Below are 20,628 nucleotides of genomic sequence, written 5' to 3' on the forward strand. Positions count from 1 at the left end.
AGCCACCTCTGGATGGAGAAAAAGGTCCGCGGAAGGCAGCTCAGGGCAGGCTCCCAGTGGTCCCTGGGTAATGGAGGGCCCTCTGGCCACGGCCAGAGCTGTTCCTCTTGGGGGCTCAAGAAGCCCCAGGAGCAGTGGGTAGAGAACACCCTGGCCCTCTAGGCTGGCCTGGGATGATGATGGGGTGCAGGAGGAGCTCCAGGAGACTGGTATTTGTGTGGTGCCGGCTGTATGCATGAGCCCTGACCTGTCATTCCAAGTTCAGGACAAACAAAACAGATGTTTACTGATTGAACCCCACCCCAGCGGCCCTTTAAAGGCACCACTACCACCATGGACGAGGCAACAGACTCAGAGAAGGCCAAGGGCAAGGCCAGGCTCTGCCTAGCTCCCAAGGGGCCAGGCCTGGGAAATGCCTGGAACTGTGAACTCTGGGCGTCACCCCCTTCTCCCCTCCTGGAGTACCAGCTCCTGGCAAGGCACCTGGAAGCCCGTGGGGCAACTGGCCATGAAGGTTCCTTTCTCACCCCTTCCAACTGTCCAGGTCACCCCCATTCACGCATTAGCTCCACCTCTTTTTAGTACTGACCCAGGGTTTCCCCCCTCTGCCCTCTCCCCCAGCTTTCACCCAACACCCCTCCCCCATCTTTCACTCTCTCCCTCTCTGTCCTCAATGTCTTCTTCCGAAAAATGGGACGAGCCTGGCCCCGAGCAGGTCCCACCCCAGAGGGAACTCAGAGAGGGCAGGGAAAACTGAGGTGGACTCAGCCGCCCTGGGCACAGCGCCTGGCACACGGAGGCGCCCAGTGAGTGCTAGTCTGAAGGACCAGCTCTCAATAAATAACAGCTGTTGTCGATGCTGTGGATGCTGGCCGGGCCGCGGCTCTCCCCTCCCCCACCGGCCACCCCTCCTCCCCTTTCTTTCGCACCCCATTCCTTCCCCTCACCCCGACCCGACCGGCCTCCTCCTCCTCCAAGCCCGCCCCTCCTCCCCCATTTCCATGCACCTCCCCGCCCCCAGCCGTCCGGTTCCCCTTTCCCTCCAGGTGCCCCTGACCCCCACCCGTTATGCCTCCCTCCCACGCCCCTCTAGTCTTCCTCCCCTCCGCCGCCCTCCTACCTCCCTCCCTTCCACCCCGCCCGCCCTTTCACCCCTCCCGGCCCATCCCCTCCCTCCCCCACCCCCACCCTCCCAATACTCCCATCCCCGCGGGGGGGCGCCAGGCCCAGCGGCCCGAGCTCCCGGGTCCCTGGCGCGGGTCCAGCCCGCGGCCCAGGACGGGCGGCGGCGGCGGGCGGGGTCCTGGCGGCGCGGTTTGGGGGTTTTTTATAACCTGGCCGGCGGCTCAGGAAGTGCCGTCCCCGCGCCCCCTCCCCCGGCCACGCCGCCGCGCGCGCTCCCTCCCTCCCTCCCTCCCTCTTCCCTTCTCCCGCTTCCCTCCTCCCGCCTCCCTGCTCCCTGCTCCCTGCTCCCTGCTCCCTGCTCCCTGCTCCCTGCTCCCTGCTCCCTCCTCCCTGGCCGGGCCGGCGCGACGGCGGCGGAGACGCGACTGAGGCCCGGCGGGCGGGCGGCCGGCCGCGGGTAAAGCGCTGGGGCTCGCGGGCCGGGCGGGTGCGTAACTTGGGGACTTGGTGTGTGTGTGTGTGTCGGATGGGGCCGGCCACGGCCATCGTCCCGCCGCGGGGTAGTGTTGGTGCGCCGTGTCCCTACGCGTGTGCGACACTGAGTTCAAGTGAGCGGCTGGGTGTGTGTGGACATCCACGTATGTGTAAATGAATGTGCTCTGCATGTGTGAGTCTGCGTGAAACATGTGCGTGATTATGTGGGGTGTTGTTTGTCTGCCCAAGTGTGAGTGTAAGCCAGCATGTGTGTGTCTCCAAACATCTGTCTCCGATGTGTCTGGGTGTAGCTGTAAATGCCTGTATGTAAGTGGGTCTGGGTGTGTGTCAGGTTTGTGGGACTTGGTGACTTTGTCCCTGGTCTGGTTGTGTGGATGAGTGTACATGTCTGTGTGTGTGAGCCCGGTGTGTGGGTGTGTGTGTGTGTCTGTCTCTAGGTTGTCTGTGTATTTCTGTGTGTGCACATAGGGCCGGAGAGTGTGTAGTTGTGTCTCCGGGGTGTGTGTACTGGGTGTGTGTGGGGGGGTCCTCTGTGGGTCTCTGGTGTCCAGTTGTTGGTCTGCAGCTGCGCAGGTGGGGCTGCCCCTGAGTGTGTGTCGCTGCCAGTGTGCATTTGTGTGTCTGGGTGTGAGAGTGGCACCGCCCACTTCCCCCGAGTTGGTCATGGAGGCCACTCTGTCTCAGGGTGTCTCCAGCCCATCCGGCTCCAGGCCTTTAATTAGCGGCTGGTTAGGGGGACCCACTGGTTTGTGGGTAGGGTGGGGTGGGCGGCCAGCCTTTGTCTGCTGGCCTCACGGGGTCTGCCTGGCCAAATGCGCAGCGCCCGGAGGCAGCTGGCAGCCAGGCTGGCGAGGCCTCTGCCTGGGCAGCTGAGGTCTTGGCCTCCACAGGGAGGCCCGGCAGCCCTGTCCTGCTAGCTGGCCCAGGAGGTCTGGGTGTGGAGCCACGGGCCCCTCCAGGATCCGGGGAGGGGATGGAGCCTCTGTTTCCGGGCCTTTTCCGCGGCATTTCCTCCTCCAGCTGCTGGCAGCCTCCCCCAGACTGCCTGCCTCCCTGCCTTTGGGAGGAGGGGCTGGGGGTTTGGCCTGCCCTGGGTATACACACACACACACACACACAGCCACACACAGCCACCCAGGCACACACAGCCTTATACAGGGTCACATGGGCACACACCGCACACAGTCACAGAACGGTTCCACCCTTACACAGTCACGCTCTTGCAGCCACACACACACCACAGAAATCCCCTGCTGACATGTGTTGTCCCAGCCCGGTTCCAGCCCTGGAATCCCCTGTCCCGGTACAGCCTCCTTTCCCATCCAGGCCCACTGACTCTCTAGTGGCCTCACCTCTTCCCGACCACCCCACAGACTGGGCCACTGTCCCAGGTGTTCTCCCCTGCCCTGCCCTACAGACACCTGTGTGCCCCCCCCCAGGCCCCTATCTCCCCATCCCCACTCCCACTTCCTCCACCCACTTATGCTGGATCCTTCGGCACTGTCCCCCACATCCCACCTGAACTGGAAGCACAAAGAGGGTGTGAAGTTGTTGGGAGGAGGGGTTCAGCCTCAGAACAGGGATGAGGATTTGAGACTGGAGCAGGAAGAGAGGCAAAAAGACAGAGCAGCCAGGATCAGAGCCACAGAGCGACTTAGGGGAGAAGACTCCGCACCACGGGGAAAGGAAGAGGGACAGGAGTGGGGGAGGGTTCCAGCCTCACTTGCAATGAAAATGCTGCCACCTTAACATGGGGGAAGGGCCTACGCCAGGGGGGACCAGGGGAGTCCACCAGGAAGGGCTTTGATCCCAGAGCTGGTCCTCTCAGGATGGAATAGGGGAGAGGAGGCAATAGGAAGTGAGGGAGGGGCTGGCAAAAGAGGAGAGGAGGGAGATTAAAGGGGTGGTGTGCTTCGGAAAAAGGAAGGATGAAATCCAAGAGGAGGTTCTCCAGGGCCAGAAAAAAGGGCAGAGTTTTCTCAGTGACCCCTGAACTCCACACCCAGCCCAGCTCCTCTTCACTGCCCTCTCCCTGCCCAACTCTGAAGAAGAAACAGGCCCAGAGAGGCTGGCGCACAGGGATCTGACGCCATGGCACTAACTGAAGCCCCCAGAGGTAAAAAAAAAAAACAGCAACAGCAAACCAAGCAGTAAACCCCAGCCCAGCTGAAGGGAGCAGCTGGGTCACAGAGTGCCAGAGAGTGAGCTCCCCATCACTGGAGGAGTCCAAGCAGAAGCGGGAAGCGTTGGCTTCTAAGTTAGTATCTTAGAGAAAACCTGGCTCTATCCCTCTGGAGCTGAACTGCCCTGTTTGGGGATCAGCTCCCAGACTTGGCCAGGCTGCAAAGAAAACAAGACAGTGTGTGATTAAGAGGGAGGAGGGTGGAGACAGAAGGGACAGGAGGGTTTGGCACAGAGTGGTGGCCCGAAGTGGTGTCTGTGTAGGCTGGCCTGGGGCAGAGAGCAGCAGAATCCTGGAGCTCCCAGGAAGAATCTGAAGGGAGAGGAAGCAGGACTGGGTCTAGCTGGAAATGCAAGGGTGAAGAGACATCACAGGGACCCAGACCATGCTGTAAGGGATTCCAGCTCTGCTGGCGCGATAAATAGTGTTACCTATGGCAGAGCATCCAAAGGCATAGCCCGGGAAATGGGATGGGGAGGGAGGAGCCACGCCCTAGCCTCAGGTTTAATCTGGGCGGAAACTTTACATTGACCTGCCTTCAAGAGTATTTGTGCCAGTTTCCCCTGCTAGCCTCCTGCCGCCGCCCCCCGCCCCCCGCCCCCCCCCCCCCCCCCCCCCCCGCCGTCCTTGTGGGTCCAAGATCCACAAGCTTCTCCCTGCCTCCAGGCCTTTGCTCCTGCTATTCTCTGCCTGGTGCACCATCTCCTGTCTCTTCACATGGTTGGTTTCTTCTCATCCTTCACACCTCTGCTTCTGAGCCCCCTCGTTATTTCTTGCAGATAACGTGTCACATCTGAACTCTTTATTTACTTGTCTGTCATCTGTCACACCCAGGAGACTGAGCCCCAAAAGGGAGAGCAGGCATTGTGTCCCTATCATGCTCAGTCATTACCCAGTGAATGGATCCTCCCAGGGCTATTGCAGAAATGAAGTGAAATGGTGTGAAATTGCTCAGGCCTGTAGCAGACACATGTAGGTGCTCATCGAGCCAAGAGTGCAGGGAAGATTCGGGGTGGGAACAGGGAGCTACTTGGTAAGGAAATGCATTTGGAATCTTCCAACCAGGGAAATGCCTTGGGGACCCTCCAGGCTGGGAGTAAGGAGCTGCAGGTCCCCCGGCAGCCCTGTGAGGGGCCTTGACAGTGTCTGCTGGGCGGATCACGCCCCTCCTGACCCAGCTCCTTCCTCCCAGGAGCCCAGTGATGCTGCCCAGGCTGTGAACAGGGAAGGCGGCACTGTGGGGGCTGCCGGCAGCCGAGGCAGGAGAGAGACATGTGGACACGTGGTCTCTATGGCCCCCGCCTACCAGATCCTCCACTGGGCCCTCGCCCTGGGGCTGGGCCTCACGTTCGAGGTCACACACGCCTTCCAGTCTCAAGGTAGGGCTGGTCCAGGGCCCTCGGTGGGGAGGGAGCGAGGAGCTATGGAGGGATCAGGTGAGACTGGGACTGTGGTTGTCGGGGGAGGAGAGTGGGGAGGCCCTGGGCCAGGAAGTCCCGGGTCTTGCAGCTGGTAGCCTAGATTCGGGAGCCAGTGGGGCTAGCATCACCTGCCCTACAGACAAGCAGCCAGGACTCAGGGGTCCTTCCCAGGGTCCACCCCGGGCCTCTGATCCTCACCTACAGATGAGTTCCTGTCCAGCCTGGAGAACTATGAGATCGCCTTCCCCACCCGAGTGGATGACAACGGGGCACTGCTGGCCTTCTCGCCCCCTGCCTCCCGGAGGCAGCGTCGGGGCACAGGGCCTGCAGCAGAGTCCCGTCTCTTCTACAAGGTGGCTGCACCCAGCACCCACTTCCTGCTGAACCTGACCCACAGCTCGCGCCTTCTAGCAGGACATGTCTCTGTGGAGTACTGGACACGGGAGGGCCTGGCTTGGCAGAGGGCAGCCCGGCCCCACTGCCTCTATGCTGGCCACCTGCAGGGCCAGGCTGACAGCTCTCATGTGGCCATCAGCACCTGTGGGGGCCTGGTGAGCAGAGGATTCTGGGAAGCAGGGAGGAAATGCCAATGAGTTTGGGAGTTAAGGAAAACACTTCTAAATAAAAGTCAGAGAGGAAATCACAGTGGAAATATTTAAAGTATTTTGAGCTAATCAAAAGAATTAGCTCATTTAGGGTGCAGCTAAAGCAGTGCTTAAAGGAAAATGAATAGCATTAGGTCATGCTGAAATGTAATCAGCTAAATATCATTCTCAAGAGATTATAAAAGGAGTAGCAACCTAAACCCAGGAAGATAAAAGGAACAAAATAAAGAGATATGGCCCCAGGGGTCCTGGGGACCAGGAACTGATCCGTGCCCTCTGTCCCACTTCCCCCACCCACAGCATGGCCTGATTGTGGCGGACGAGGAAGAATACTTGATTGAGCCTCTACAAAGTGGAACCAAACGGGGCCAGGGCCCGGAGGAGGGTGGCCCCCATGTGGTGTACAAGCGTTCCTCCCTGCGTCACCCCCACCTGGACACAGCCTGTGGAGTGAGAGGTACATCTGTCTCTGGGGACGGGCAAAGGGGTTGCACGACATCTTTACCGTAAGACAGAGGTAGGCAGCAGTGTCTCTTATCCAGAAGGTCGGCAGGCAGCTATGTGAGGGGAGGATTGGCATTAGTCAGACAGTGGAACAGTGGGGAGCAGCCCATCCATCACTGCCATAGACCAGTGGTCCAGCAGGAGACAGGCAGCTGGATAGCCATACAGGTGCTTGGGTATAAAACCACCTCCAGGATTACTGTCTGGCTAGAACACTGTGGCTGTCTGTGGCATTGCAGAGCTCTGGGACATTCAATGGTTGTATAACTGGAGAGGCTGGGATTGGGATACTATGGCAGACGACAACCACAGTCAGTTGTACAAACAGAAAGCTGGATGGTGTCACAGGCTAAGGCACAGTCAGTTGGGCAGTAGGGCCATCAAAAGCAGCTGTTTTGTTCCGTAGCCAGACAGTTGTGCAGTGTGTTGATTAGAAAGCTCCATATTTGGAAGGCCAAGAAAACATACAGTCACAACAGTTCCAGCAGTGAGTCCAGCCACTGCACACAGACATGCAGGTGGTGGATGGTCAGGAAGTTGTGTAGTCATGGTTGTCGTGGTGTGCCCGGCAGCTGTTCAGCCAGCCAGTTGGGCAGTAGGGTAGCCACATCGTGTAGAACCAGATGGAGCATTAATCCACTTAATGGAGCATTTCTAGAACCAGACATTGGACAACTGAAATGCCCACTAGCAAAAGAACAAGATATTTGACGGCCCATTGGGCAGGTGGATCAGCATACAGGGAATTGGACCACAAGAGCAAGCAGCGTAATGACCAGAAATTATCCATCCAGATGAGAAACCGTGGAAGGGGCGGCCATGGTGGCTGCGCACCCTGAAGCCGCCACCTGCCAGGCCCCTGGGCAATGAGACGGAGCGCAGCCAGCTGGGCCTGAAGCGCTCCGTCAGCCGAGAGCGCTACGTGGAGACCCTGGTCGTGGCCGACAAGATGATGGTGGCCTACCACGGGCGCCGAGACGTGGAACAGTACGTGCTAGCCATTATGAACATTGTAAGTGCCTCCCCCTCCCAGGGAATGAAGCCCCAAGAATCTGGAGCCAGCCTCCAGAGGTCAGGAAAAGGGTGTCACCGTCCACCCCCAACTGCTACCTGAGGCTAGAGAAACAGAATGGAGGGGGCACAGGGTGAGAAAGGACGACTGCAGAGCACAGCGCCTCGGAGCATGGACTCTGAAGCCAGCCAGCCTGGGCTGAAATCTCAGCTCTGCCACTTTTTATTTGTATGTCCTTGGACAAATGACTTCACCTCTGCCTTGGTTCACTCATATGTAAAATGAGGATAATAATAGTATTCACTTCATAAGACGAAGGTGGATGCAGTGACTAGATAAAGCACTTGGTACACAGTAAGAGTTGCATAGTTGTTTGCTATATAAAAATGAGCATGCAGCTTGCAGGTACTTGTTGAGGTTACCAGTACACACATGGGCACACATCTGTGTGCAGGTAGAGTTCTCACTCATACACTTACCTATGAATTCATACAGCTGACCTCGCTGACCCACATTCAGTAGCCATATTAGATCTCAAGACTCTGGTCCCCTCTAAATCTCAGTTTTCCCCTCTGTAAAGTGGGATTGTAATAGTATCTACAACAGAGCATGAGAGTTGGTGGGAGGGAAACCAGAGCAGTTGGCACATAATAAGGGCTTGATGAGTGGTGCTCTTGTTTCACTGAAGCAAAAAGGGAAAGAAGAAGTTCAGCAGACAGATGGCTCAATGTTCACATGACAGCGTACCTGATTCCACTCCTTCTTCCTCAGTCCTGCCTCTCTCCCTTATTTCCTAACACCTGCTAGAAACTGCTAGGGTTTCTGTGGGTTTCCACTTTGGGGCATTGATATCCTAGGGCTCCAGGATATCTGGATGGTGTGACCTGCATCTTTTGTGCCCTCTCACCCCTGAGCCACAACCTCCTTCCCTCTAACCACTATCTCTAGAGCTTTCTTCCCCCACACTTCCACCTTTTTGTAGTGATGCTCAAATTGGTGTCTTTAGATCGCCACGGAATGAGGCGCATCCCTCCGGCCATCTCTGGGCAGAGACTCAAGGAAGCCAGGGGGTGGGCAGGGGAGGAATGAAGGGCGAAAAAAAACTGACTAGCTGAGCAAGGGCGAGTCAGAAAGAAATGTACTGGCAAGCAACCAGTACTTTGCAGGCAGGCTTACCAGACTTGAATCCCACTTATGACACCTACCAGCTGTGTTTTCTAATCTCTCTGTGCATCAGTTTGCTCATCAGCAAAATGGGAATAATAGTATCTACTCATGCAAAGGTATATGGACAGACTTAGCCTGAGCTGGGCATACAGTAGGAATTTGATAAGGCGAGCTATTGTCATTGTATTTTCATTGTTTGCTACTCTGGGCCCCTCTTAAGACTCCGTTTCTCTTGTTTCTTGGAGGTCAGGTTGCCAAACTTTTCCAAGACTCGAGTCTGGGAAACATCGTTAATATCCTGGTAACACGGCTCATCCTGCTCACAGAGGACCAGGTGCGGGGGGGGGGGGGGGGGGTGTCCCACCCCTTTCCCTGCACACCAGTGCCACCTGCCCTTTCTGGGGTGGCTAGCGCCCATGCACCTCACTCTGTCCATCCTCAGCCCACTTTGGAGATCACCCACCATGCCGGGAAGTCACTGGACAGCTTCTGTAAGTGGCAGAAATCCATTGTGAACCATAGCGGCCATGGCAACGCCATTCCGGAGAACGGTGTGGCCAACCATGACACAGCGGTGCTCATTACGCGGTGAGGGTTGGGGAGGCCTCCAAGATGTGGGCCAGGGGAACGGGTAGTTTAGGGGACCATCCAGGTCCAAGCAGGGGATTACCTGCTAGATGGAGAGGCTGGGACTATTCAGCTGCCCCCTTGAGGAGCCAGACATGGGAGGGGCAGCTGGGAGCCTAAGAATCTGGGAAGGCGGATATTGGGCCATTGGAGTGCTAATGCACTCCTTCACTCATTTCTCAGTCAGTCATGTGCCCCATTATCCCCAAGGCAGGCTGCAGCCAGAGCGTGAGGCTTCGGGTGAGAGGCAGGTAGCACTCCCAAGCAGAACTTAACCCCCAGAAACAGGCATGGTGGCATCATCGGGGCTTAGGGAGGCAGCCCAGCTTCCTCATCGCCCCCCTCTCCTTCCACAGCTATGACATCTGCATCTACAAGAACAAACCCTGCGGCACACTAGGTACCCATGCCCCTTGGTTCTGGCACCTATGAAGGCAGTGGGCTGGGTGGCGCTGGCCCTGGTGTGGGTGGGGACTTTGCAGGGTGGATGGGGGCAACCAGCACAGCTCTGAGCCCCAGCCCCACCCCACGTGCCCATTTCCCAGGTCTGGCCCCTGTGGGGGGGATGTGTGAGCGCGAGAGAAGTTGCAGCATCAATGAGGATATTGGCCTGGCCACGGCGTTCACCATTGCCCATGAGATCGGACACACGTGAGGCCCGGGGACACAGGAGGGGGAGGACAGAAGGGTCCAGCAGGCTCATCGGCACCCAGCAGAGCCAATACTCCTCTCCCCAGGTTTGGCATGAACCACGACGGCGTAGGGAACAGCTGCGGGGCCAGGGGCCAGGACCCAGCGAAGCTCATGGCTGCCCACATTACCATGAAGACCAACCCATTTGTGTGGTCATCCTGCAGCCGCGACTACATCACCAGCTTCCTGGAGTGAGGATGGACCTGCCTTTCCTGCCTATAGGCTCACACTCGTGTTGCGGGGCGGGGGTCCCCTGGATATCAGGGCTGCCTCTGAGAAGGGTTGTGTCGCCTGCAGGGGCTGCTCCCCGGGACCCCACCCAGCCGGACCCCCTGAGCTCTTGGCCTGCAGCCCCCCAGCATGACAGCTGCTTTCCTCTTGCCACAGCTCAGGTCTGGGGCTCTGCCTGAACAACCGCCCCCCCAGACAGGACTTCGTGTACCCAACCGTGGCGCCCGGCCAGGCCTACGATGCCGATGAGCAGTGCCGCTTCCAGCATGGAGTCAAATCGCGTCAGTGTAAATACGGGGTAGAGAGAGCCTTCCTGCTTTCCTTCCTGGGAGGGGAGGGGGTTGCAGGGATGGGTGACTCTACATGGGCACCCTCACCCCAGGCAGTGGGTTTGGGAGAGCCAGGAAGAGGAGTGAGCCCCATGGGGCCCAGGGGCACAGAGGGGCCTTGGGTTGTACAGATGTCACAACCAGACAAGATTGAGGACAAGAGTGGGATGTCCTGGCTCTCCAGACCCCTGATTGGGAACTGGGCTGGGGAGACGGGGAGGCCACCCTCTGTGCAGCATGTCAGGCTGCGGCAGGACTAGAGTCCCAGGAGCACTAACTGGCCATTTTTACCCAAACATTCAGACATGGTGGAAATCGCTTCCCTGGGGAAGAACCATTTCCCCACTTGGCAAAGAACTGGACAGAGCCTTCTAGAGACACCCTGTCTGCACTCCCCACATTCCCTACCAACCGGTACACCGATCTGCTGGCCCCAGTCCTTGGCTGGACGAGCTCTGGACCTCATTACTACTCCCCAACTCTTTCCTGAAATTTAGACTCAGCTCCCAAAGCCCCAGCTATACATAAAGAAGCCAGCTAGGGTCCTTCTCCCAGCTTCCCCCCGGGAGCTGGAGCCTGCTGGCCTCCTGCTTCAGCTGGAGTCTGCCCCTCTACTGCCCACCTCCCCTAATTCCCAAAACACGCTCCCCGCCTCCTCACAGCCTCGGCCCTAGTAGCCTGACCCAGTCCCAATACTTCACACCCTCCAAACTCAGAAGGTCAGAGTTTGCAAGGCCATGTCCAAGCTAAGGCCATGTTAACCCAAAACAGGGAGTAGGCAGCTGTTAAAATGCCCTCACTTCATTTCAGTGCTAGACAAGGAGGTAAACCCTGGATCAATGTATGTGTAATTGGCATTCCTCTCTTGCCCCCACACCCTAACTTGTCTGGTGACTGTAGCACTCTCTAATGAGTTCCAATAGAATTCTGAAGCTCCCTTGAGCATCTGCTGTGCCCCAGGTACCCTAACAATGATCACGGTTGGCATTTACTGAGCATTCACTATATGCTAAGTATGTGATATGCCTCATCTCATTTGAGCTCCTCATGGTCCTATTAGCCCCGCATTACAGATGAAGACACTGAGGCACGGGGAGAGTGCCTTTCCCAGAGTTGGTATTTAAGTCCAGGCCTCTGGGACCAGATTTTATAGAGGTGGGAGAGGGGAGGAAGTGCCAGACAGCAAACATGGATCAGTGCAAGCTGTAGGTTAAATTGATTCTCCCTTTTATTTTTCCAAAGAATGTGTTCCTTGCCCTCCTGGTGGAGGGGAGTCGTTAACTACATGTAAATTGGTTAATATGTCTAAGGAGCTGGGCTTACCTAGTGTCTGCTCCAGAGTTAGCTGTGGTCATTGTTACTCTGTGCAAGCCCTTTCATGTCTACTCTGGCACATGCCTCTCAACCTGTTATGTAGGCAAGGCCCATCTTGTAGATGAGGAAACTGTAGCCCAGAGGGGGCAAGTGTGTTGCAAGTGGCGGGATGGAAGCATCAATATATTCCAGTGTGTCCTTGTGAGGAGGAGGGAAAGCCGGGCTGGGATAGGCACTCTCTCCAGGAGGCGTCAGAGCACGTGATATTTTTACAAATGGCCAGGATGCAAGCCATGTGAAGCCAGAAGACCAGGTTGAGTTTTTAGCTGAGAAGTATCCTCTGAAGGGGCAAAAGGCAGGGACCCTGGAGGGTGTTGGAGGGAGATCTCAGGACAACCCTCCAAATTTTTCATGTATGTACAGGTCTCTCACGGAAGCTGACCCAGAAAAGGTCCCTTCCTGTGGCCACTGAGTGGTCCAGTACCACACCTTTGAAGCTTGGAAGGATCCCTTTCTCAGGAGATTACATGTGATTACAGACAGGAGACTGGAGGGTCTCCCACGTCACAGGGGAAAGATCCTGGGGCCTGGGGCAGGATGTGAGCGAGAGAGTCTACCTACGTACGATTTGGCCACACCTGAACCCAATGGGGCTTGTCCAGTGATATTAACCTGGACCTAAAGGATTGGAGTGACTTCCTGGGACTGGTATAGGACTTGCTGCTAGGTCCTGGCCCAGCCCAAGCAGGATTCCGAGGAAAGTCCCACACAGATCCAGCCTGGCCTTGTCCTCTCCCAACCCTTCATAGATTAAAATCTTTGAGAACGTCCCCAGTTAAGTGAAGGGAACAAGGAGAACCACCCACTGGAGAGAAGTGAGAGACGGGGCCCCTGACCTGAGCCACCTCCAGGCCTGATCTTTCTGAACTACTGCGCCTCCGTGGGCTGCTTGCCCATCCCAGAAAGGAATCCAGAATCCTTCCTCTCTACATTCCTCAGCAACCCTATGTTTCCTTCTAGAAACTCAGGAGATGCCAGGGACTGAACTGATGAGGGTTTACATCATAGACTCTTCAGTCAAAGGTCTGGGTTGATAACCAGGCTGCCCTCTAGTAGCTGGGCAACCTTCAGCAAGTGACCTGACCTGGCCTTGATTTCCTCGCAGTGGAATTGGGAGAATGATGTCTACGGGAATGTATGCCACACATAGGTGTTCAATAAGTGCAGTGCGTATGTAGGCAGAGAGGAGGGCCCAGGCCATACCCTGCCACAGTATCCAAGAAGATGCCTTGAAACCCAGGGCCCCACTGCCCAACCGGCAGTGAGCCTGGGTCCTCCTGAAGGAGGAGGGCGAGCTTGAGCGGGCATCTCGGCCGCAGGAGGTCTGCAGCGAGCTGTGGTGTCTGAGCAAGAGCAACCGGTGCATCACCAACAGCATCCCGGCCGCAGAGGGCACGCTGTGCCAGACACACACCATCGACAAGGGGGTGAGCGCAGGCCGAGGCCCGCCCCTTGTCCGTGGGCCGCCCCATCCCGAGCCTTGCCTCCAGGGTCACGTGGTCTCCGGCCACGCCTGCTTCCTGCCGGTCCCGCCCCTAACCTGCGTCCACACCCCCACACCGTCTCCAGCCCCGCCCGCACCATTGTCCCAGTGCCAGCTTCACGCCCCTTGAACATTGCGTCTGGCTCCCTGGCCACACCCTTATGCCATCTGTTTGCACCCTGGTCCTCAAGCCCCACCTTTGCCCCACTTCAGCCCCATTCCAGGGGAGCTGAGGCCTCTGGCTGGGTGGGAGGGGAGCACCAACCCCCTGAGGGTTTCTGAGCTGGACTCACCCCTCCCACAGTGGTGCTACAAGCGGGTGTGCGTCCCCTTCGGGTCACGACCTGAGGGCGTGGATGGGGCTTGGGGCCCGTGGACCCCGTGGGGAGACTGCAGCCGGACTTGCGGCGGTGGCGTGTCCTCCTCCAGCCGTCACTGCGACAGCCCCAGGTCAGTCCTCAGGACCCCCTACGAGGAAATGGAGGGGGCCGCCCCTCCTTCCCCTGCCCTATCCTCTCCTGCTCTCCCACCCTTTCCAGGCCAACCATCGGGGGCAAGTACTGCCTGGGCGAGAGACGGCGGCATCGCTCTTGCAACACTGATGTGAGTTCCCCCAGCCCCGTCCCTCAGAGGAAAAAAGTCATAAATCAACTTCCAAGGAGCCGCTGCAGGCCTTCTGCCTTCCCTGCCCCTCGACACATGTCCCATCCCACCCAGGCCCAGTTTACCCCTGGCGCCTCCCGGGGGATCTGGGTCCTTCCGATTCTTTTTTTTTTTTAATATATTTTTATTGATTTCAGAGAGGAAGGGAGAGAGAAATAGAAACATCAATGATAAGAGAATCATTGATTGGCTGCCTCCTGCCCTTGACCGGAATCAAGCCGGGCACCATTCAGTCCACAGGCTGAAGCACTATCCACTGCACCAAGCGAGCTAGGGCTCTTTTATATATAACAGAGAGAGATAGAAACATCAATGATGAGAGAGAATCATTGATCGGCTGCCTCCTGCACACCCCTACTGGCCATCCAGCCGGCAACCCCGGCCTGTGCCCTGACCAGGAATCCAACCTCGACCACTTAGCCACACCGGCCGAGCTCCTGCCAATTCTTGCATAGATGAGTCTTCCACACCCACTCCCTGCCCCAAAGCTGTCTCTGAGTTCTCTGGCACCAGCCCAGTAGCCCTCTTCTGACCAGGGCTGTGCCTCCTGTCTAAAACTCCGCCTCGCCTGCATCACCAAGCCCTGCGCTCCCAGCCCCTCCTAGGCTGCGCTTCTCTGCTGCCCCTTTTTAATGCTGGGATCCCCCTGGCTCATCCTGGAGTAAACACATCTCGTGTGCACACACCCAATAAACACAAGACAGCGTGGAGTGCTAGGAGGGTGGAGAGCTACTGATGAGGGGTAGGCTCGTGTCTCTGAGGGGTCCACATGCCCCTCACACTCGCAAAGAGTTAGGCACCTTCCCCAATTTGCCTTGCTCCTTTATAGATATGCTCTCTCAAGAAAGGCCCCAGGTCTGAAACTAGAAACCTAGGCATCCTCCCCAGCTTGCATCTAACATCTGATGAGTCACCTAGTCCCTCTCAAATGCACCTGTCCCTCCAGCCCCACAGCCTGGACCTAGCCCTGGCTACCATCCAACCCTTCATAGCCTCCTCCCTGGCCTCCCGACCTCCCTGCTTCCAGCCTCACTCCTCCAACTCATCTCTGCTCTGAGCATTAGTTCTTCGCCCTAGGCCTCTGCCCTAACTCCCTCCCTGGACACCTGGCCTCCCTCCCTCTCCCATCTCGTGCCCCCAGGACTGTCCCCCTGGCTCCCAGGACTTTAGGGAAATGCAGTGCTCTGAATTTGACAGCGTCCCCTTCCGTGGAAAATTCTACACATGGAAAACATACCGAGGAGGTGAGTCGGGGGCTGAGGAAGCCGTGCGAGCATCCAACAGCAGGTGGATACAGCATCTTGGGGTCTGCCCTGAGCCCTCCCCTCACTCAAGGAGCCAGAATACCAGACTGAATGCTGGGAACCCCCATTCCATCTACCTAGCCTGCCTAGTCTTCACGGATCTGGGGTCTGTCCCTCCTGGCCTCACCTCCCCCAGGGAGCAAGCAGGGAGCCCCAGGGCCTCCTGGCCCTTGGTCTGATGGGACCATGCCCCCCAGGGGGCGTGAAGGCCTGCTCGCTCACCTGCCTAGCAGAAGGTTTCAACTTCTACACGGAGAGGGCAGCAGCCGTGGTGGACGGGACACCTTGCCGCCCAGACACGGTGGACATTTGTGTCAGCGGCGAGTGCAAGGTGGAAGGGACTTCCAGAGAGAGGGAAGGGCTGGGGATGGAGGAATGGGCACCTCACTGACACCCTCACCACCGCTGCCCTCCCCAGCATGTGGGCTGCGACCGGGTCCTGGGCTCCGACCTGCGGGAGGACAAGTGCCGAGTGTGTGGGGGTGATGGCAGTGCCTGCGAAACCATTGAAGGGGTCTTCAGCCCAGCCTTGCCTGGGGCTGGTAAGATACCCCTACTTCCTTGTCACACTCCCTCCTGGGCTGGGGGTTGGGGGGTGACTGGCCCCACCACACTAGTCAAGATTAGCAAATTCTCAGACCCAGGGACCCAGTGGAGTGTTGAGACCCCAAGAAGACCCCAGCAATGCCCCAGATCAGGGTCATCTACCTAGCCTGCCTAGTCTTCACAGATCTGGGGTCTGTCCCAGGGCTTGGGCTCTGGAGCCAAAATCTTGGCAATTAAAATATCCAAGGGGGTGGGGACCTAAATCTCTCCCCTGCCCCTTCCAGGGGGCCTCCTGCCCAAGTGTGGTTCAGGAGCGAGTACAGAGGTTGGGCAGTTAAACCAGGACTTGGGACACATGTGGGCAGAGACAGGGGTCCTTAGGGCCCATAAGCCTTGCAACCCCTACTCTGAGTGCTAAGACCACCATGTCACCTCTGTGGGTTGGGGCCTCCACAGTGGCCTCGTCTCTACCCAGGCCCATACCTGCTGTTTATTGGGGTAGGAGGTGGAGGGCGGGGCAGATCCGACCATGTTGGTGGTTAGAAAGGCATGTTCAAATCCCAGCCCAGCTACCTCCTATCTGTCAAACCTGGGCAAGTAGCTTTGCGTTTTGTTTTGTTTTGTTTGTTTGTTTGTTTGTTTGTTTGTTTGTTTTAGCTTTGCTTCTTTGAGCCTCAGTTTTGTTACATGTAAAATGGGCATGATGACACATCTACTGCATAGGGCTGGAGCTGGGCGTGCAGTGTCATGTCCCTGGAAGCACTTAGCACAGTAATGGCTAGCTGCTGTCATCCAGTGCTGAAGGCAGGCAGGTGTGGGGGGCAGACCAAGTGGGTGACACCTAGCTTCCCTGTCCAGGGTATGAGGAAGTCGTCTGGATCCCCAAAGGCTCCATCCACATTTTCATCCAGGACCTGAACCTCTCCCTCAGTCACTTGGGTGAGATGGAGGTGAGGGGATGAGGACTGGGGGTAAACCTGGCTGGAATTCTGACTCCTACACTGTCCCCCAGCCCTGAAGGGGGACCAAGAGTCCCTGCTGCTGGAGGGGATGCCCAGGACCCCTCAGCCCCACCGCCTGTCCCTGGCTGGAACCACCTTTCAGCTGCGACCTGGGCCAAATCAGACACAGAGTCTAGAAGCCCTGGGACCCATCAATGCATCTCTCATCGTCATGGTAATGGTGGGGCAAGGTGCAGGAGGACATGGCACCCTTGTGGGGACTCCAAGCTTGACTTCCTTCTGATGCACCCTCCACCCCAGGTGCTGGCCAGGACAGAGCTACCTGCCCTTCGCTACCGATTCAACGCACCCATCATCCGTGATGCACTGCCCCCCTACTCCTGGCACTACTCACCTTGGACCAAGTGCTCTGCCCAATGTGCCGGTGGTGAGGGCAGGGGAGGGGCCCGGGGGGCACTAGTCATCTGACCCTCTGGATGGGGCAGGGCTGAGTGCGCCTCTCACCTGCCCCCAGGCAGCCAGGTGCAGGCCGTGGAATGCCGCAATCAGCTGGACAGCTCGGCCGTGGCCCCCCACCACTGCAGCGCCCAGAGCAAGCTTCCCAAGAGGCAGCGGGCCTGCAACACCGAGCCCTGCCCACCTGAGTGAGTACCTGCGGGTGACAATGCTGCTGAGATCAGAGAAGCACGTGGTCCCAGGATTGGGGTGACTGCTCCCCAAGGTAGAGCCAGGGCTCTCCTGGAATCGGAGTGGGTGCGCCCTAGCCAAGTGCTTTTCTCTCGGGTGCTGTGCCTCCCTGCCCCAGGTCGGGGCTTGGGCTGCTCATTTCCATAAGGACGCTGGTTGCTGGTTGCTGGTTGCTGGTTGCTGGTTGCTGGTTGCTGGTTGCTGGGGAGGAGGCTGAGCCGGTGCGGGGGCAGGTGCCCGGCCTGCACTGTCAGCCCCCTGTCCCCACAGCTGGGTTGTGGGGAACTGGTCGCGCTGCAGCCGCAGCTGTGATGCCGGCGTGCGCAGCCGCTCGGTGGTATGTCTGCGCCGCGTGTCCGCCGCGGAGGAGAAGATACTGGACGACAACTCCTGCCCGCAGCCGCGCCCGCCCATCCTGGAGGCCTGCCATGGCCCCACCTGTCCGCCGGAGTGGGCCGCCCTGGACTGGTCGGAGGTCAGCCGCCCCTTCCCACTTCGCGGACCCACTCCCTGTGCAGCAAGGGGCAGGGCCTGGTGCCGGGTGCCCCCTGAGGTACCCTCTGTAGTCGCAAGTCCCTCCCGCCAGCCCTAGCGGACCACCCTCGACTGGTCCGAGATGAGCCGGCTTCCTCACCATCCAGGGACCAGCAGCACCTCTCGGCTCCCTGTGCGGCGGGGAAGGGCAGGGTGGCCGCCTACTAAGCATGAAACGCCCCTCCAATGCAGTGCACCCCCAGCTGCGGGCCAGGCCTCCGCCACCGCGTAGTCCTTTGCAAGAGCGCAGACCACCGTGCCACGCTGCCCGCCGCGCACTGCCCGCCCGCAGCCAAGCCGCCAGCCACCATGCGCTGCAACTTGCGCCGCTGTCCCCCTGCCCGCTGGGTGGCAGGGGAGTGGGGCGAGGTAGGTGGCCACCCTGGGGGATGGAGGCCAGGACAGGGGCGGCTGGGTGGCGGCTCATCCGAGGTGCCCCACAGTGCTCTGTGCAGTGCGGCCTCGGACAGCAACAGCGCGCCGTGCGCTGCTCCAGCCACACAGGCCAGCCGTCGCGCGAGTGTACTGAGGCCCTGCGCCCCCCAGCCACGCAGCAGTGCGAGGCCAAGTGCGACAGCGCGCCCCCCGGGGACAGCCCGGAAGGTATGTGGGCAGGAGGCCCAGGGATGCTGGGAGGGCCCTGTCCAGAGGAAGCCACTGGAGAGTGTGGGGTTGACCATTGGCCAGAGACCTTCCCCAACCACTGAACGCCTTTTCATCTCCCAGGCCAGCCGGCACCATCCCCTCACCACAGACATGTATTAAATGCCACTGTGTGCCCAGCGTTTTAGGCACCTGATCCTTTTGGAGCCCAAACTGGGGTTACTCCCCCAGCCACCTCCATAACCTTCGACTTACTCATCTCCACTGATAACGCATTATTTGCCTAATATTCTTTCTTTAAATCAGAGTTTCTTAACCTCAGGTACTATTGACATGTTGGGCCACATGATTCTTTGTCATGGGTCTGCCCTGTGCATTGTGGGATATTTAGCAGCATCCCTGACCTCTACCTGCCTGATGCCAATAGGACCCCTCCCCCCAGTGGTAATAACCAAAAATGTCTCCAGACATCGCCAGGAGGGTGAAGTCACATCCCCTTGAGAACCACTTCTTTCAATATACCCTTTTTTTTTCCTATCAAAGTAAAAATTTTTGTACTTATTCCTAGTACAGGAACCAAACTGCCTGAGTTCACCTTCCACCTTTTGCTTTCCTTTCTCATCTGTGAGGGAGTGAAAAATATATTCACTTGAGAGGATGCTGCATTAGAGGGGTGGCCTGAAATAATCCATGTGGAGCCCAGGGGCTCTGAGACCTGATTCCCAACCCTCTCCCGCCCTCTGCAGAGTGCAAGGATGTGAACAAGGTCGCCTACTGCCCCCTAGTGCTCAAATTTCAGTTCTGCAGCCGAGCCTACTTCCGCCAGATGTGCTGCAAAACCTGCCATGGCCGCTAGGGGACAAGCAGCCCCTGAGCCACAGCTGAGCGCCAGCTTGGGGGTGGAGGGGACCGGCTGCAGCTGGCCAGTCTGAAGGAGCCCGCCAGGGCAGGAGCTGGGAGTGAAGGGTGAGATGGAGCGGAAATTATTTATTGGAAACCCATGAAGGGCCCTGGCTGGGAGATGGAGAGGGGCTGGCCATCCCCAGGGCCCCTCCTCAGCTCCTTTCCCAGTTCACAGTGAGACCCCCTCCGGGTGGGTTGAGAAGGGAACGACTGTTTGACTTAGCGCTCTTTACACCCACCCCTAGGGAGCCCCCTAAAATCCCCCACCTTTGGTTGGAATACATACTGTGAAGAGTGGGGGTGGGGAAGGGGGTCAGCCAGTGCCCTGATCCCCAACACTGCCCTTTCCCTCGACTCTGGTCTGGAAGGGGTCTATGTCCACCATGGGAAAAGGGAATTAGCACGACTTCCTAGCACCCTCCCCTTGACAACACCAGCTACAGGGGTGGGTAAGAGGTGGGAAGATCCACCCAACCTCTGCCCGGTTGCTCACCCCCATCATGGTGCTACAGGCCCTGCCCTGGGGCCCGCACACCCCTTGCCAGGAAGTGCTACATCAATAAAGTTCTGTCTTGTGTAGATTTGTGCACCTGATGTGTGTGTGTGTCCCTGACGCAGACTGCAAGCAGCCCAGCAGCCTGGAAGGGGGCTTTTGCCAACACAAACTAGAGCCCAGTGATCTTAGGGCAAATGTATGGCTTCTTGCAGAGTCTCTCACAGTCTCGGGGTCTGACACCTGCCAACCCAGCCACCAACACTCCTGGTCACTCTGAAAGCTCCAGCCACACCTGCCTTTGCTTGAGCTGTTTCCTCGGCCAGGTGTGCCTTCCCCTTCCCTCTTCATCTGGTTAGCTCCAACTTACCTGCCCTCAGCACAAGGTTGCCTTCCCTTATGGCCAACAAAGTGGAGGTCCTCCTGCCTACGTATTCACCCTTAATGCCTGGAGGCATATGCTGAGGTTTGCAGGTGCCCAACCGATTCTGCGAGCAAAGGTGCACAAGCAACGCAGAGAGAAAAGGGTGCTTCCTCATATGTGGCCACGAGGGGAAGACACACTTGGCAACCTCTAGGTAGGATGCTGTGCAACCCTGGGCCACAGGCATTTCCCCTCCCCCTCCCTGCCGGGCTTTCCCAGCAGCGAGGCTGCTGCCTCCACCGCCTCCTTGCTGTGTGGCAC

At 58.1% G+C, this 20,628-nt stretch overlaps 1 protein-coding gene across 7 annotated transcripts; it reads left to right on the plus strand.

Moving 5' to 3' along the window:
* Positions 1 to 1,481: 1,481 nt before the first annotated feature.
* On the plus strand, positions 1,482 to 20,029 carry ADAMTS10 (ADAM metallopeptidase with thrombospondin type 1 motif 10). Of its 7 annotated transcripts, none has more exons than XM_036315312.1 (25): positions 1,482 to 1,582; positions 4,995 to 5,238; positions 5,428 to 5,774; positions 6,129 to 6,285; positions 7,127 to 7,344; positions 8,762 to 8,845; positions 8,954 to 9,099; positions 9,495 to 9,538; positions 9,684 to 9,789; positions 9,876 to 10,022; positions 10,219 to 10,360; positions 13,085 to 13,192; positions 13,553 to 13,698; positions 13,788 to 13,851; positions 15,053 to 15,155; positions 15,413 to 15,546; positions 15,634 to 15,757; positions 16,620 to 16,700; positions 16,774 to 16,937; positions 17,024 to 17,150; positions 17,238 to 17,367; positions 17,681 to 17,885; positions 18,137 to 18,313; positions 18,388 to 18,547; positions 19,294 to 20,029. In XM_036315312.1, the coding sequence occupies exons 2-25, from the start codon at positions 5,094 to 5,096 to the stop codon at positions 19,401 to 19,403; spliced, it is 3,369 nt and encodes a 1,122-aa protein (XP_036171205.1). In that variant the 5' UTR covers positions 1,482 to 1,582; positions 4,995 to 5,093; the 3' UTR covers positions 19,404 to 20,029. The 7 variants fall into 7 exon arrangements, 5 of the variants coding, with proteins under 5 accessions (XP_036171205.1, XP_036171206.1, XP_036171204.1 ...); XM_036315313.1 differs by having other exon boundaries at positions 1,483 to 1,582; positions 4,995 to 5,181; XR_004968462.1 differs by having other exon boundaries at positions 1,529 to 1,582; positions 18,052 to 18,313.
* Positions 20,030 to 20,628: the final 599 nt, after the last annotated feature.

The sequence above is a fragment of the Myotis myotis genome, unplaced genomic scaffold (genome assembly GCF_014108235.1).
Source record: "Myotis myotis isolate mMyoMyo1 unplaced genomic scaffold, mMyoMyo1.p scaffold_m19_p_6, whole genome shotgun sequence".
NCBI lineage: Eukaryota > Metazoa > Chordata > Mammalia > Chiroptera > Vespertilionidae > Myotis > Myotis myotis.

Bases quoted from the DNA above. Each gene is read 5' to 3' on its own strand.
- ADAMTS10 (XM_036315312.1), top strand. From the start codon at position 5,094: ATGGCCCCCGCCTACCAGATCCTCCACTGGGCCCTCGCCCTGGGGCTG. The intron at 17,151-17,237 runs GTGAGGGCAGGG...ACCTGCCCCCAG, and splicing joins CTCTGCCCAATGTGCCGGTG to GCAGCCAGGTGCAGGCCGTG. The intron at 18,548-19,293 runs GTATGTGGGCAG...CGCCCTCTGCAG, and splicing joins CCCCGGGGACAGCCCGGAAG to AGTGCAAGGATGTGAACAAG.